The sequence below is a fragment of the Nansenia antarctica genome (assembly GCF_963989245.1).
Source record: "Nansenia antarctica genome assembly, chromosome: 5".
NCBI classification, from domain to species: domain Eukaryota; kingdom Metazoa; phylum Chordata; class Actinopteri; order Argentiniformes; family Microstomatidae; genus Nansenia; species Nansenia antarctica.
The window spans coordinates 15,415,558-15,433,065 of record NC_137690.1 but is presented as its reverse complement, the minus strand read 5'-3'; the positions used below and the strand labels follow the sequence as shown (position 1 = coordinate 15,433,065).

Sequence of the window (17,508 nt, the reverse complement as noted above, 5' to 3'; positions counted from 1 at the left end):
ATATAACTATATAATTAATCAAACAAGAGCATTCCGCTGTGAGCTGGTCCCTAACCAAGGACTTAAAATGACTGTGGGACAGTCTACCCTGCAGATCATTCCAAGTCTGAGGAGCACACTGTAGCTAAAAGTAATTTTTCCTGACACCCGTGGGACATTATAAAAGAAGCATGCCCTGAGGGTGATCACTAGCCATGACAGCAATCGAGGAAAAATGGGAGTTTTAAAAGAACTGCTTTATACACAAATAAAATCCAATGGTAAGCATTTCTCAATATGAAAGACTCCCAACCCACAGACTGATGCAAAAGACAATGGATGGTGGTTGTGGAAACTATCCCTATGAGCCACAGAGCAGAGTGATAAGAGACACAAGGGAAACTCGATTTAAAAATATATACATTTTAAATAAATTGTAAAATAAAGACACAAGGTAAAGGTTGTGTATGATGTATTTTTCTCCTTTCCAAAGGTATATGTTTTTGTTTCCCCAATATCCTAAGCTAAGCACATATGTCGAGCTAAAAAACACAACTTTATTGTATTTAAATCTCTCTTTTTATCTGTTTGTTCATATCTAAGCCTTTTTGAAAAAACATCAAAAACATCAAACAAAACAGAGAATCGGCCACAAAAGCATAGGCTTCTATGTGCAGCCAAGCGCTGTAATGTCTATTGTTCACAGACATATGTGCAGCTACAGTATAGTCACAGAGGAAGAGAAGACCCATTGACCTTGATATAACATTTTGCGCTGTCCGATAGATCATGCATTCCTCTTCAATAGATATATTGTGGTTGTAGTTACTTTGCAGCATAATCTCAAACTCAAACAGGCTAACACACCTGTATATAGCCCAGAATAGTGTTTTATCTGCAAGAAATTAAGGCATATATATGTAGACTATACTGTAAAGATTGTTTTTGTGTTTCTGTTAGATTTACCTTAGTTGACCTGATGGTTTTGTGGTTTTTAGTTTTAAACATCTAATATTTTCCATTGATCCTCAAAAATATACACATAGCATACATGTTAATATTGCAACAGTGATGCAGGCTCTTGGGCCGAGTGGCACATAATGTAAGATGAGAAGATAAGCTATTCCCTTCTGTCGACTCAATCATACACAAAATATGTGTCAGTTTACATAGCCTATAGGCTTATCAATTAATCGATAATTCAATCAAATTACTCCAGTTAATTACTCTGGTAAATGGTAACTGTTAAATCTATTCTAATTGTGATCACCTGCTCACCTTTCGTTGGATTAATTTCCATCACGCACATACTGTAGTAGGCCTACACATGGGCGTCAGCAGCTTTTTGAATGTGGGGGGGACACTTATTTTTCGGGGGGTCTGGGGGTCCCCCCCCCGAAATTTTTTAAATAGTAGATTCAATTTCCTGCATTCTGGTGCGTTTTACACCCAAAATAATCTCCCTCTTTCTTTGTTTTTCCTTGGAGCTGGCATGGTCTGCAATTACTGACTACTATTATGTTTTGGTTTAACTCACAGAGGCCTGACACTGACACGTGGCACTTTTTAGGTACTTTATTAAATATGAAGATTAAAAAAGAATCAAAGAGTGAATTAGAAAAGAATGAGGTAACTTTGAGTCAACAAATTGAATAAAAAGTTATGAGGAAACATAAAATATGTACCTAGGCTACTCAGAGCCTATTACAATCAAACTTAGCCCTCTTCAGTGCATTGCAGAACATACAACTATAACAAACAAACAACATCAAAGAGTGAATTAGAGCTGTCTCCACTGCCCCTGCCTGCTGCCCCTGCCTCTGACTCACTCTCACTCTCAACCACCTATATCAGGAGAAATGGGGATGCATTGAGCACTTGTTCATATTGTTTTTCTCTAATAGAACATTTGACATAGAAATACAATCATCAATACAAAAAATACAATCACAAGCATTTTAGAAATAGAAAAATAAATGGAACAGGTGTTTTCTTCTTATTTTTTAACCCTAGCTCAAGCAATCAGATGCAAAATTGATTCTTTGGGTGGGTGCAATGGCCAAATTAAATAGTGCAAATGCTCAGGGCAATGAACACGGGCAGGAGATGCAATAATGACAGGACAGGTAAGCACTGTGAGGTGTTTGTCGCCATTCTGTGCTTTTGATGACATTTCGCCTGTGTCTGTTCTGCATTTAAACATGTCTAACCGCACTAGTAATGCCTAACAAAACTGCTAGTGCCATATAGCTGATCTAGCTCGTATTTGGTTGCTAGTAGGCTATGCTAATTCTATTGCTAATACAGAGAATGTCTCATAAGGTGCTAACATTCTTATCAGAAAAGCTGGCTGTGTTTGACCTTGGGAGAACGCAATGTTGCTGTTTGGCCACTCACGGGAAAACTTGGATGACTTTGACTTACTTTTCTCTTCTTAGAAAAAAAAAATCCTTATATCCATCTTGGTGGATGATCTAAATATCATCTTGCCTCAGTCTGAATGTTTTGAATCTGCGTGCGTGTCTGATGCTGCGTGCCGTTAAAAACAGAAGTAAAACGCGGAGTGGATTTCTGGATATGGGCAATCCCCTACTCATAAAGTGGAACGGATTTGATTGTGAAGCAATGAAAATAACGCTGACCAGTCATGCAACATATTTTTGATGGCAAATGTGGGGGGGTCCAAACGACCTTGTTTCAAAGGTGGGGGGGACACTTCCCCCCCCAAATATATGGTGGTGACGCCCATGGGCCTACACACAAATCCGCACCAAGCACTATCATATCTTTAGGTCTGTTGGGTTATTTTGTTGCGTCTTTTAATTAGTTTTGATCAGAGGGCTGCATTAGCCCTCATCATTACCATGAAGTAGACTTCGGGGGAAACAGTCTCTCCAGAGCGGCAAGGCAGTCTCCCATGAAAAATATACAGTCATATATTCTTTATTCCGATTTTACTCCTTGGTTAGATAAAGACTAAATTGATATAGTGTGAACAGACTCAGGACAGATGTTCCCTGTTCACAACGAATTACACATAATCGCAGGCAGCTTGCGGGCATGTGTCTCTGGCTCGGATATAAAATACAATACATTGGGAAGAATATACATAGATTTTACATTTGCTGTTGAGTGTTCTGGTATGTTGACCTTATTTGCGAAAATCCCAATCATCTTCCAAAATCATCCCTAGGTGTTGATTTAGTTGGAAAATAAATGATATGGCCTAATGGGCAAAACGGTAATATTACAATTGAACTTTAGAAATTTGGATCGCAAGGTACAAGGCATGATATTAATCGAATTTAATAGGTTGAATCTTAAATTATGCGAGAATGTTTGGTAGTTATTTATCTAATTGTGAATTGAATTGAATGTCATGAACATAAATTGGTAAATAAACAAATACGAAGATAGATTGCATAGAGCCTATCTATAATAATAATAATAATAATAGGTATGCGAATATAAATATGGTTACGAGGTTTGAACAATAATATATAACCATAATAATAATAATAATAATAATGTATTTTGTTATATAGCCTAAAGCAGTTATACACATTTGAAATCTGTTTAGATCATAGCTACCCTCTTTGGGCAATAAATAGGCTAATGATTTTGATATTTCAATCACACCCACAGCCCTTAAAAAAACAATATTATGGGAACAGGAAGTGAACAGCAACAGCCACGCAGTTGTTAATGCATTTATTTAGCTTGTCTCCCATCGAAATTCACATGAACATCATATATAGGACTCGCAGTATCGAAAGGCAGTGATTTTTAGGCCGAGAGTCCAGGGTCAAATTCTCACTGACCCCCAATAATGCTCTCTATGGAGAAAGAGGAGCGATGGACCTCGGAGGCAGGTCTGAACGCAGCGGTCACACGGCTTGAACTTTGGAGAGGGGGAATATAGTTCCTTCCCATACCGATGGTTAATGACATTACAGACGATGAAGAGGAAATAGCATCAGTAGGCCTATACATGTGTCTAGACAGTGGCTGATATGGAAAAGACGTGTCTGTGAGATGTGTGTGAGAAGTGTGTGTGGGGTGTGTGTGGTATAGCTGCCCCACATGAGCCCCATAGCCACGATAGAACCCGTCATCAGACGCGCCAGAGGGAGGAAAACCATGCTCTCCAAGTGGGCTCATCTCCATATGGTGGTGTCTCATAAAACGCTTCCTTCTGCGCAGGAAACTTCCATTGTCGAACATGTCCGCAGACCGCGGGTCCAGGGTCCAGTAGTTACCCTTTCCTGGATTCCCCGGTTCCCGTGCGACCTTGACGAAGCAGTCATTGAGGGACAGGTTGTGACGGATGGAGTTCTGCCAGGCGGGGAACCTCTCCCCGTAGTAGGGGTAGCGCCGGCCGATGGAGTCACAGATCTGGCTCAGAGTCAGTCTCTTCTCCGCGCTCTGGAGGACCGCCATGGTGATGAGAGCAATATAGGAGTACGGGGGTTTCACCAGGGGCTTCTTCTTCCTCGGTGGTTTGTGAAGAATCTTAGAGGAAGGAGGAATACTATCAGGAGGACACGAAGGAGGTAGGTGGATCATGTCCTCATGTAGGCCTATCCGGGCCAGGGTCACCTCATCCCCGCCGGAGCCCGCTCGGCTGTCGCTGTCCCCGTCGTCCCCGTCGTCCTCCTCTCCCCCTCCGACCACATCGATGTCCGTGTCCTCAGAAGGCACCGAGATGTCCGTGTCCTCAAAAAGCACATCGATGTCCGTGTCCTCAGAAAGCACCGAGATGTCCGTGTCCTCAGAAAGCACCGAGGCGTCAGACATCCCCGACCCTGAGCCGAGAGTCATCTCTCACAGCCACAGGCGCCCGGGCGCTCTATACAGCTTTTTTTTCCAGCATGCGTAAAGGATTTAAAGTAGAAATAGGTATTACTTCTACTTTAAACCTTAATCGTAATCTATTATTTTGGCATGTTTCGATATAACTCCTCCACGGTTTATGGTAGACCCTTTGTAGGCTACTCCTAGGTGATTAAGAGCGCATGGTGGCATCCCAATTTCCAAGAATGGTTGGAATGGGTCAAGTCTGCGTTTGGAGAGGGCGTGTCGTCTGAATACGAAAGAAAGAGCAGGAGAATAACACGGGCACGTAACGTCACTGGGGAAACCCTTTGTCTCATTGGAGGAAAAAAATAAAATAATTATTTTCGAACTTTTAAATATATATATATATAGATATATGGCAATTTTTGATATTTAGAAATGCGTTTATTTCATGTTTTATCCCATCAGAATCCCACATAATAGCTTGTTACCATTATGTGTAAACAATGTAATTCTAAACAATACTGCTACAAAACATGGTTAAAACTATCATTTTGATCTCATGAATTTGAGAGTGGTTATATTTCTACACCCCTATCCCTCAAAAGCATTGTCGGGGTGACCTCTTCGTTGTTGTTTGTATCCCAGATTACCCCATTAAGTCAGTGTCTTGCGATTTGATATGTTTGATAGTCATATGTGCCCAAATAAAACGGGAAGCTCAAGCTACTGTCTTCTCCCAAAGCATGTTTCAGATTGAAAACGCTAAAAAGCAACATATTCACCTATATTGAGGTATATCTGTGTTAGACAATTAAGATTCGAAAAATATGCTGTAGGCCTAAAGTTTTCCACCTGCATAATTATCTTATCGAATGCAGGCCTATTTCAAAACATATTCATCCCCTGCCTCCGTGAGTAGGCCTATACCTACAATGTGTTAATTAAGGTCTTATATTAACATTTTTCCGATTGCTTTGATGCTATAAAATTCATGTGCTCAACTTGACTCTTAACACACTCAAAGTGGTTAATGTAAAAATCCATAAAAACACTTTTTCATCTCAGTAAATCACTTCTTCCGACTGAAATGTATGTTAAAATACATGTAGTTGCTTTTCCCAATGCAATACTTTTTATATGATCGTCTTGCACTAATAGTGTAAGTATTATTACACAACTTAATCCAACTGTTCTTAAATTATGATAATTCAAACATTAAACAAATTTTGGTAGTCCTTTAATCAATACTTTCTTTACAATAAGGTTGATGTATTCTGAGAGCTACTGAATGAAACAGTCATGTTTCATAAATATATCATATATTAACCACTATTGGCTTTTCATTCATACACAATTCACTTTCCAAAGTGAAAAAAGTGCTCTTACACATGCTTGCATTGTATCCAGTAGCCTACATGTTGATCCATTTATTTTCCACTCAAATTGCCTTTACGGTAAGTAACGAGTTATTCATCAACAAATCAATCACTCTGACGTCAAAGATGTCATTGGATACAAACGGCAAGTGCCCAAATTTTTGGGGGGGTATATGAAAAATGTATCATATACATTTTGGCCCCTGACCCGAGCATACATTACTTTTTCCTGCTATATATGACTAGTGGATAGATTAATCACTTATTTAGTCAAATGTATTTGTTGTAAGTCGCTTTGAATAAAGGCGTTCAAAAATGTTAATGTAAAATGGCTGTTGGAATAACTCACTGTTAAACAAATTTAACAATGAATATATTGTGTGTTGGTGGTTCTCATGGTATTTCACTAAGCAATTATTTTGTATCATTTATTCTAAATTGAAATTAAAATAAAATGCATAGGCTAATTGATGGTTTAAAAGTGTTATCAGTTTTGACTTTTGTGTTATACATTTTGAAAGTTGAGCACACGTCTGATATCAGCATCAAAGTATTTGGAAAATACTGTAGGCCTACCTCCGACTAATAGTCTTATGATAGGGCTTTCACACCGGCAAAGAACCGTGCCGGTTCGCGTTCGCGTTCGGAAACCTCTGAACCTTGGTGCTGTCTGGCGAATGAGCCCGCGTTCATACCAGCGTAACCTGAACCATCCGCGGCATCAACGCTGGGTGATGAAGGGGCGGGATAAACAAACATTTCACTGGAAAAGAGGATAATATCTTCCACTACAGTATCTGAAATAAACACAATTTTCTGTGAAACAAAACAAAAGACACTTTCTATATGCGTTCTTTTACTAATCAGCTGCTCCATTACTGGCATTACGAAATTCGCGTTCGCGCATGTCCGCGAGCGTGTGCGTGTGTGTGTTTGCTGAGCATGTGAGGAAGATAGAGAGAATAATGACACTTTTGATATTGTTTTTGATCACTAATGATTAGATTTAGATTAGATTACATGTTGTCTACTTCCTCCTTGCTGGTCTCTGCAGCCTAGAATATGACACACCCTCTGACGACGTCACGGTTCGCGTTTTTGGTTCACTTGAGAACCACTATTTTTTGGTGCCCGCTGCGAACCAACTTTTCAGGTTCCGAACCAATTGAGCTTCGGTCTGAACGCGCCGGCCGGTTCCAGACTTGGTTTGCGAACGCGAACCGGCACGGTTCTTTGCCGGTGTGAAAGCCCTATCAGTGGCCTAAATCAGTTTGCTCCATAGACATATTTAATATTTAGTAGGCCTATGTTAGATTTCTTGTCAGTTAGTTATACAATATTGTATTATAGGCCTACAGCCTACTGTACCACATAATTAATTCATATTGTTATCTAGAGTTGGTAGAAGAGCTGAATTTCACATATCTTTAAGCCAGTGACTACTTATATAGAGCACGAAACAGTATTCAACGTTGACAGCATTTTTCTAAAGCTCATTTATTGCCTATATAATTGTCAGTAGGTATAATGCTATTTATATTTGAAAATATTTATTCATGAGCCGTTCATAACATACGGACATCCCTCTCATGAGTAACTATTTGAGCAGCTTCAATAACGAACCAAGCAATTTTTATACCGCTTCGAGTGATTATAAGAGTAGTGGGCTCTGCGCCCTCTTGTGTTCAATTAGGAGACTCACATTACTCAAAATCAACCACTCCTAAATATCTACAAGCACAATCTGTGTGAATTAGAAAGTAATGACAACTTTAGAGACCTGAGTAAATGTAAATCTTTATTACATACATGTTTATTTCCACCAGCACATGTTGATGTATTGACGTCGGGCATCACAGGAGGCAGCGTGAAAGAGGGAGGAACTCTGTACATTCTACAGGATTCCCACATTTCAATGGGACAGCAGGACATGGATAGCACAGCAGGCACATTGGATACGGTTCCATTAACCTCTGATAGAGGGTCAAATATGTAATCTCCACAATGGTCAAAAATTGGGGATAGGAACATCTGACCCTGGATCTGTGATTAGGAACAACTTCTACTTAGAGCGTGGGTAGAATGGGAGACGTTTACGGTTATAAAATAGACGCTCTGTGTGCAAGTGAGGGTCGACTCTTCAGGGTGCTCCTCAGTTTGCCTCATTCTTTGATGCTTCATCAAAGTTCTCCACAAGGTCTGGAAGGTGGAAAGGGGGGACAAGAAAGGGGGAAAATACATTTTTGTTCAGCTTAGGAGGAAAGAAAGTAGCAATAAGCTTTTTCAAGTACTTCTACTCTTCAAATACTACAGGAAACTCAACACCACAAAACCGCAAACGGTTAATAACATGGGTGCTTTTCTAGAGAGTCTCTGAACTCACCGGGGACGTCGTCATCCTCCTCATCCTCCTCAGCGATCATGGGGGTTTTGTTCTCTCCACCTGTGGGAACAACAAAGAAGAGTCAGGGTGTGCATTAGGGGTGGGCATCGACGATCGATAATTGATCGATAAGGATCTTGGTCGATCACAAAATAAAACATTTGGTCGATCACAAAAAACAAAAACAAAAAAAAATTTGGGGTGATCGACCAAATGTTTTATTTTGTGATCGACCAAGATCCTTATCGATCAATTATCGATCGTCGATGCCCACCCCTAGTGTGCATCACAATTGTCTTTAAGTTTAAGTAAATCTGTTTTAGGTCGTCTTGGCTAGTGTTTGTGTGTGTGTTTACCTGGTCTGGGCAGTGTCTCTGCCAGTCTCCTGAGGCTGGTGAGACTGTCAGCTCCAAGCTGGTTGAGAATAGCTGGTAGCATCTCTGTGAGCTGCTTGTTCTCAGCATGGCCTGTGATGGTGAAGGTGTTGGCAGCCAGGGACGCCTGAACCTTGGGGTTGTTGAAGTGGATCACTGTCCCCTGGTTTGTAAACATGTTCACCTGTAGGCAAACAAAATAGGGGTATGAAGTGGTAGTACAGAGAGGCGCATACATCCAGTATGTATTTTGTAATGAGTAGCTCATTTTTGAAAGGCTTGCACTGTCAAAGATTGATTCAGGGAATACAATAAGTGACCATGAATAAATATGCATCTACCTCCTCAATGCCAGAGATGTTGTTGACTCCCAGCTTCTTGAGGGAAAACTGTAGCTTCTTGTCATCTGCTGAGGCTGTTCTGTGTACCACCTTCTTCTTTCTGCGAGCAGAACCCTAGGGAGGACAGGGAGGCAATCATGTAGTCACTTTAAACACAATTGCTCCATATTCAAAACGTTTGACGTCTTTAGTACAAATGCAAAGTTGACTCCTAGCACCTACTTTTATGCAGTTGGATGATCTGATGCATAAAGCAATAAGGAACCAGATTAAGTTGTTCAAACATACCTTTCCGCCAATGCGGACTTGGGCCTGCAATTTGGCAAGCTTCTCCTGGTTCATTATTGACTCCTTCATCTGAAACAATACACACAACAATACAAACATCAGCAATGAAACCGGCGACAATTGGGCCTCATTGTGCTAGATGGCTGGCACTGGGAGATGGTAGTCAGGGGCTGTTGTCAGAGTAGTTGAGATCATCAGTATTCAGTCGATGGATCACTCAAATTATCATCACTCAACATGCCCGCTGAAGATCACTACTTCCCTATCTACTCGACTGTATAATAATGAGGTAGCACACCTTGGATATATGGTGAGTGTGAGGTACAGAAGTGCCATGTAGACGTCTAGGGAACGGGCAGCTGCACGCCCCAAATAGCTGCACACCAGCGCACGTCGCTCTTCACTTGACAGCAGCGAGGACAAGCCTCTGTTCTGCTTGCTATGCTACGGCAAACCAGCTGGCTTAGCTAGCTAATTTACCAAGAACTTGTAGCTATAAGCCTAAGAGGCTATGGTTTAAAGCCAGTAATGTTGCCCAGCTAGCCAATTCACTCACTTCGTAAACGAGCAACGGAAATAAGATGCGATAGCTGTAACCAGCTATCCAAAATTCTCGCTAGGATCACATACTGAAAGATGTATGAACTCACTGCAATGTAAGTCGCTTTGCATAGAAGCGACGTCAGCTGAATGGAATATATTATTAAAATTGAACAAAATCAAATCAAACTAGCGAGTGGAGTGAGCGGCTACAGGTACAATGCTACAAGTAGCTAGAAGGCCCCTGTCACTGTCAACAAAAGCACTGGCGAGCACGCGTACGTCACTTGTATCGTTCAGTTTGTCGAATTGACTCACGAAAAAACTCTTACTTATCTTGGGTATTAGAATCACAATTAGATATATAAAGTGTAATTCAAGTCTTAAGACGTTGGTACAGACCTGGGAGTGTGTAAACACGCGGAGTGCACGGTCGGTGGAAGCCAAAAGAAGGAGCGGATGTGACGCAATAAAATATTGGGACACTGGGGTGTTGAAAAAAGAAAAGAAAAAAGATCGTTAAAAATGGACTGACCATGGGTGTGACCACCATAGAAATATAAATATGTCCCCATTACATTACATTAGGTGTGACCAGATTGTGTATTTAAGAGTTAGCCAGTCCCTCCAGAAAAACGTTTTTAAAAAAAAATATGAAAATCCTTGATTATGCAATGGAATATGCGATTGAAAAGATTGCGGTGAATATGCGCCATTTGTTGCATTATGTGACCTTACATAATCATGCGCCATTTAGCTGATTATCCATTGAATTATGCGATCGCACGTTTTCTGGAGGGACTGGTTAGCTATACCTATGTGTGTGTAATTGATTATGATTTAATAGGTAGGCTATGTCTACTAATGGGTCTTTGGTGTGAACAAAATAAAATAATACACTCTTGAACTGATATTTGGAGTTGACTCTCAATGACCGTGAACAATGTATAATGGCCATTGGAGATTATGTTTCTAGTACTTTACTTCAAAAGTAGCAATATAGCTACATAACAGTATACAGTTTGTAGCCAAAATCCACAAAGTTTAATGTTTAATTTTTGGTCGCAGCTTTGAACGTCAGTGTACACTGTACAGGGAACAATAAAGTTGTTTCTCAACGGAAGTTGGGGATCTCAAACATGGCTGCCTCCATGGCTGCAACGTGATCACTTGAAATGCTTTTGGTTGGCTTTATCAAACAAAAATCAGTGTCTAAATTGATTAAATTAAGATATAATCAGTTTATTTATCTTAGGAGTACCACCCTGAAAGGTGAGAAACTTTATTTGAAGCAGTTTTGTGTTATTTCTAGCCAGCTAGCGTGCCGCTTATTTCTGACACGTTGGGTGATCAGGTCTGTTGCTGGAACATGTTGCTAGTTAGCTTAGCTAGTCAGCGAAGTTAGTTTGCAATTTTGTCTTAATCTACAGTTTTTTCCCCCATTTCAATGATCTCATTTTCTATCAAAGGTACATGTTGAAATGTCGTTATATTATTCCGAAGTGTAGACAATAATATCTGAATGCAATAGCAAGGTTTCCATGCTGGCAAACATTTTGGCCAAGTTAGATATGTAAACTATCTGTATACAAGCCGATATTTAGATTCTCTTTACACAATACACTTATCCGCAATTGTTGATCAAACGTGAATGTGTCATATCAAGGCTTGGGCAACCATGTGCGAGTATCCCTCTCCCTCTAATGTATTCCATGCCTTTCAGGTGGACTAAAACCAGACAAGGACTGAAAGGACCGTCATTGGCATTCAAAAATGGCATCATTTAAACCCACAAAAATCCAAATATATCCCAAACTGGGAGAGAAAGTAACACAGGACACATTGTACTGGAAAAACTATAAGGTAGGCCCATTTCAGTATGCAATAAGTTTACTTCACTGAAGGCTGGTCAGACGTCACATCACATCTGAGCATTAAAATGTCATATTTTGTGATTGTAAATTCTGCTGTGTTGCTGCTCGTTTTACAGGCACCAGTCCAGATAAAGGAATTTGGAGCAGTCACAAACATCGACTTCTCCCCTGTCGCTCCACACAACTATGCAGTGACTGCCTTTACAAGGGTGAGGCTAGCTTCCCTGCCATTCAGACACAAGTAAAATAGTGGAATACTAGTGGCTTCATTGATGTAGGATAGGTCCAGTCCAGTGTTATTGGCTTAACTAACTTATTGTAACCTATTTCCTTCTACCAGATCCACATCTATGGGCCGTTCTCCCAGGAGCCTGTGAAGACGTTCACACGGTTTAAGGACACGGCCTACTGTGGAAGGTTTCGGTCGGATGGCCAGCTCCTGGTGGCAGGGTGCGAGGACTCTGTAGTGCGGTTGTTCGACATCAGCGGAAAGGTGGCGCTTAGGATGTTCAAAGGGCACACAAAGTAGGTCCTCAAAGAGAGTGGTTCTGTGTGCCTTGATCCACTTGCAGCCATTTTGATTTCTGCCTGGCCTAAAAATAACCCCCAGCCCAAACACTATTGGTGGTAACAGATCTTAAGAGACCCATTTTAGAAAAGTAGTAGTTCAGATCGGCAAAGGAATGAAGGCTAGGGTTTTTTTTACGGACCTGGTCATGTTAAGAGCAGCGGGCATGTTGAGTGATGATTCCTTGAGTGATCCATCGACTGAACTATAAAAGATGATCTCAACGACTCTGACAACAGCCTCTGATGACTATCAAATTGAACACGTGTACACACTATGATGGTGAACTGAACCTGTTACCCTCTTTATCCTCCCAGGGCTGTGCACGTAACAGATTTCACCTCAGACCGCTATCAGATCCTCACTGGATCAGACGACTACACCTGTCGACTGTGGGACATCCCCAACTCGACTGAACTGACACGATACAAGGAACACACTGACTACATTCGCTGTGGTACAACAAGCAGACTCAACAGAGATATTTTTTTTACAGGTGAGGTTGTAATGCTTACAATGAATTTGAAGTTGTTTAATACAGTGAGTGGTCTTGAATGGAGTAGAAGGCATGTTGAATGATGATATCTTGAGTGATCCATCGACTGAATATTGATGATCTCAACTACTCTGACAACAGCCTCTGACAGCCATCTTGATAGTGTTGGTCCACCATCGGTTATCATCAATTACAAACATTACTCCCACCCCAAGGCTTCCTAGTTCCTACACACTGAATGTAATAATTCATTAGATTTATATAGCGCTTTTCCGAGGCTCAAAGACGCTGACAATATGGGAAAAACGGAAAACACAGAAACAACAAGCAACAGATAACATGAGCACATAGAACACAGAGTTAACGAACGGGGAAGGGGAAGTTGTATGCATGTCCATGGGGGGAGGGGGGTGGCAGGGTTAGGGGAGATGGTTAGGGGTAGGGGAGGTTGTATGCATGTCCAGGGGGGGCGGGGGTGGCAGGGATGGGGGAGATGGCTAGGGGAGGCTGTAGGCATGGGAGAACAGGTAGGTTTTGAGGTGGGATTTAAAAGTGAGGAGTGAGGGTGAGTCTCTGAGTGGTAATAATAATAATAATAATTATTATTACACACTGAATGTGTTTGGTGTACATGTCAGAGTGCGTTGGTGTTGCGTGTCTGTGAGATTCACTGTGTCCCCCATCTCCCAGGTTCGTATGACCACACAATAAGAGTGTTTGATGCCAGAACAAATAAGAGTGTGATGACCATGGACCACAGCCAACCAGTGGAGAGTGTTCTCCTCTACCCCTCAGAGGGACTCCTGGTTTCAGCAGGTAACAGCTACTGGAGAATGTCTTTTCTCTATCTTTCTTTTCTTTCATTTTATTTCCTCAATAAATAATTTACTATTGAACAGGAAACATATTCAGTCTGTAGTTTTCATACCAATAGCATCTGGTAAGCAAAACACAGTTTTAACACTGCTCCTGTGTATTCTCCTCTCCACAGGGGGGCGATATGTGAAGGTTTGGGATCTGCTGAAGGGTGGCCAGCCTCTGGTTTCTCTGAAGAACCACCACAAGACAGTCACCTGTCTATGTCTCAGCAGCACAGGGCAGAGGCTACTCTCAGCTTCATTGGACAGGTATGTGTGTGAGACATTATTAAAAGTAGGGTAGCCTTGAAATAGGGTTTGAAGTTAGCAAGTGTAGAGCCTCAAATGTAAAGAGCAGTAGGCATGTTGAGTGATGATTCCTTGAGTGATCCATCGACTGAATACTCCAAATGTTGATCTCAACGATTCTGACAACCTCTGACTGCCAACCATCTTTGAATTTGACAGGGATAAAGGAGCAGCAAGCATATCTCAGAACATAGTTATTGGTTACTGCAAGCATCTGGATGTTCCAAGAGTGGGGCCTCATTACACTAGATTAATATGTGTGTGTCTACAGGCATGTGAAAGTGTACAACACGACCAACTACAAAGTGGTGCACAACTTTGATTACGCAGCCTCCATCCTCAGTCTGGGTCTGGCCGTAAGTACACTAGTGCTTCATGTATCATGATTTCAGGTGTCATTCACTTCACTTGACTGACAATCTCACATCTGTGCCTGTGTGCTCAGCCTGATGACGAGTCCATCATCGCAGGGATGACCAATGGCATCCTGAGTATCAAACATAGGAAAAGCCCAGAGGAGAAACAGGAAGGCTCGAGCAAACAGAGGCGGCGGCCGGCGTACCGTGTCTTTGTCAAAGGGAAGAACTACGTCCCAAAACAGGCAAGGAACTCTTCTGTCTACGTATTAATACGGACTGTGTATCAAGAAATGAAGATTTCACATGATCACTGAAATCATCTTAAACGTTAAAAGCAAGTAGGCATGTTGAGTGAATCCTTAGGTGATCCATCGACTGAACTATAAATGATGGTCTCAACAACTCAACAACGAAGGCATGTTGAATGATGATATCTTGAGTGATCCATCGACTGAATATTGATGATCTCAACTACTCTGACAACAACCTCTGTCTACCATCTCAGACCTGGAAAGTGTTTTTTCATGAATTATTCTAACTGGTAACAATTTGACCACCTAATTTAATTTACCTGATATGTTTCCCTTCTCAGGATGATTATCTGGTCAGTAAACCAGTGAAGGCACATCTGGCGAAGTATGACAAGGAACTTAAGAAGTTCAAGGTCTCCAAGGCTTTGGATACAGCCATGGAGGTAACCAGAATTGACTGATTCAGGATTTGACTTTATGTTTAATGTTTAATATTAGTTTAATGTTAATGATAATTTGCTCTTGATTAGGCTTTCATTGTTTACATATCCTTACGTACCTGGTCATCAGGCATGTTGAAGGATGATATTTTGAGTGATCCATCGACTGAATACTGATGATCTCAACTATTCTGACAGCAGCCTCTGACAACTAATATTAATGTGTTGTCTTATTCCTGACCAGTACAAATATGTGTATGTATCTGTATTTACCTACTGCATTGTGTGTGTGTGTGTGTGTGTGTGTGTGTGTGTGTGTACACGTGTGTGTGTGTACGTACTCAGTTGTGGTCGAAGCACAGACAGCCGGAGGTCCCGGTTGCGGTCATGAAGGAGTTGGACCGGAGAGGAACATTGAAGAACGCCCTGGCAGGAAGAGACGAACAGAAGCTCTCCCAACTGCTTAACTTCCTCATTGGGTAACACAGTTAAAAGCATACTTCACCCCCATCAACCCTGTCAGATGATGGTGATGATATTCAATATTATATATTTCTTTGGTGGAAAATGTCTGTCAAACTTTACAGATGAATTTCTCCTTAATTGGCCAGTCACATCTTGTCTGTGAAAGTGCCTGCTTGCATGTTGATGTTCCTTTTATTTCCCAGGAATGTGGTTAATCCCAGGTTCGCTCCTGTGTTAGTGACTGCCACTGAGATGATCTTAGGTGAGTTTGTTATGCATATAAATCTTGTTTTTACAATACTACAAGCGAAAACTGTGATATGTTATGCTCGTGTTGTTTGTTTGTTTATCAATTGTCATTGCCCATTTCTGTATCATCAGAAATCTACCAGGCAGTGATTGGCCAGTCGTCGGTGGTGGACAGACAGCTGGTGCGTCTCCAAGAGCTGGTGGAAAAAGAGCTGGACTACCAGCAGGAACTCCTGGAGGTGATGGGGATGTTGGACAGCTTGTTTGCCTGCTCTCTCCCCAGGAAAGAGGTGCCCTGCCCAGGCATCAGCAGATCCAATGGCATTGCTCAGATGGAGGTGGGGGGTCTGGGGCCACAGCTTCAGGCCGCCTGAGGTCTCTGGTATAGACTGCGTCCTGGTGGATGGAGATTGCCCATGATGCTCTGGAACAAGTCCAGGCGAGATGTGACTGAAACCTTAATAGAAGGGACTCTCTGGATAAAACATCAGACATTTGGAAGAGACCCCTATGAACTGAAAATGAGAACATTGGAACATCGCCTGGATCCTGCTGTGCTTACTGTTTTTTAAAATAGACGACTCAACAGTAGTGGCAGAGGTGTTTTAACTGGCAAAGAGAGGGCAAGATGGGCATCCATGTAATTGTATAGCCTACATGTTCTGTATACATATGTTTATGTATGTATAATGAATCCCTGAAATTGTCTGGATATAAGGAGATGAAATGATTTTTTTACGGGATGTCATGTAATTGTGTTCTTTGTAGCTAATGTTTCTTTAAACATTCTATGTGTCTGGTTTGCATTTTGATAGAATTTACATACATTTGCAATGTGCAGTTTTTAAAAAAGAAACCTGAACAGTAAACTCCAATGTTTAAAACAATGGTTCCATGTTCTTTCTGACTCATGATTCATGTTATTATGAAACACATGGTGCCCCTCCATCTCACACAGGCTGGCAATAGATTGCAGCAAGTATGAATATATATAAACTTGAAATCGTGGTGCAAGAAAGGGATTGATGCGCTACAACTGTGGGTAGGTGGGGAAAATCCGTAGGCCCTAGTACACCCCACACAAATTCACTTGAGTTTGATGTCCAGTAGAGGTCGTTAGAGACCTCGGGTAGTTTGCTGTGTTTAATTAGTGGGTTGCAAACGACCTAATAGTTCAGTTCAGATGATGCAGTGGTCCATCCACCCACTGGACTGTTTAACCTGGCCGGTCACCTCAGGAAGTGTCCAAGCGCGCACGCTGGTATCGCATTGTAGCTACTCCGTTGGACGAGTAGAAGATTGCATGGCGCACTAGAACCCGCTGGGAAGCACAAGGCACTTATTGTCACTCCTCCACGGACTGCGCAGCGATTTCGTCGTAGAGCCAAAGAGAAGCCCACCGAGTTACTTTGTCTGACAGGTAGGTCAAATAAGAGCAAATAATGAAACTCGCTCATTGAATGTCACGTCGGTGCCGAGTTTAACACATAGGGGAAAGAATGCAAAAACCAAGCAGACCTGCGTATTATAGATTGACTGAGTGTGACTGAATGTGTGTG

At 41.6% G+C, this 17,508-nt stretch overlaps 2 protein-coding genes across 2 annotated transcripts; one reads left to right on the top strand and one right to left on the bottom strand.

Moving 5' to 3' along the window:
- Positions 1 to 7,940: 7,940 nt before the first annotated feature.
- On the bottom strand, positions 7,941 to 10,536 carry LOC308158668 (transcription factor BTF3-like). Its single transcript, XM_080532355.1, has 6 exons — positions 10,484 to 10,536; positions 9,542 to 9,610; positions 9,254 to 9,367; positions 8,895 to 9,096; positions 8,539 to 8,598; positions 7,941 to 8,354 (listed from the first exon to the last, which is right to left on the bottom strand). The coding sequence occupies exons 2-6, from the start codon at positions 9,608 to 9,610 to the stop codon at positions 8,308 to 8,310; spliced, it is 492 nt and encodes a 163-aa protein (XP_080388481.1). The 5' UTR covers positions 10,484 to 10,536; the 3' UTR covers positions 7,941 to 8,307.
- Positions 10,537 to 11,215: 679 nt separating this feature from the next.
- Positions 11,216 to 16,817, top strand: utp15 (UTP15 small subunit processome component). The gene is made up of 13 exons (XM_080532363.1): positions 11,216 to 11,353; positions 11,805 to 11,944; positions 12,072 to 12,164; positions 12,296 to 12,480; positions 12,841 to 13,019; positions 13,710 to 13,835; positions 14,011 to 14,146; positions 14,457 to 14,541; positions 14,631 to 14,786; positions 15,137 to 15,238; positions 15,581 to 15,714; positions 15,904 to 15,962; positions 16,082 to 16,817. The coding sequence occupies exons 2-13, from the start codon at positions 11,855 to 11,857 to the stop codon at positions 16,321 to 16,323; spliced, it is 1,587 nt and encodes a 528-aa protein (XP_080388489.1). The 5' UTR covers positions 11,216 to 11,353; positions 11,805 to 11,854; the 3' UTR covers positions 16,324 to 16,817.
- Positions 16,818 to 17,508: the final 691 nt, after the last annotated feature.

Excerpts from the sequence above, each read along its gene's own strand:
- LOC308158668 (XM_080532355.1), bottom strand. The coding sequence starts at position 9,610 with ATGAAGGAGTCAATAATGAACCAGGAGAAGCTTGCCAAATTGCAGGCC. Across the intron at positions 9,368-9,541 it reads AAGTCCGCATTGGCGGAAAG|GGTTCTGCTCGCAGAAAGAA; the intron begins GTATGTTTGAAC and ends TGTCCTCCCTAG. Across the intron at positions 8,355-8,538 it reads GGAGGATGACGACGTCCCCG|ACCTTGTGGAGAACTTTGAT; the intron begins GTGAGTTCAGAG and ends TCCACCTTCCAG.
- utp15 (XM_080532363.1), top strand. The coding sequence starts at position 11,855 with ATGGCATCATTTAAACCCACAAAAATCCAAATATATCCCAAACTGGGA. Across the intron at positions 11,945-12,071 it reads TGTACTGGAAAAACTATAAG|GCACCAGTCCAGATAAAGGA; the intron begins GTAGGCCCATTT and ends CTCGTTTTACAG. Across the intron at positions 14,147-14,456 it reads CTCTCAGCTTCATTGGACAG|GCATGTGAAAGTGTACAACA; the intron begins GTATGTGTGTGA and ends GTGTGTCTACAG.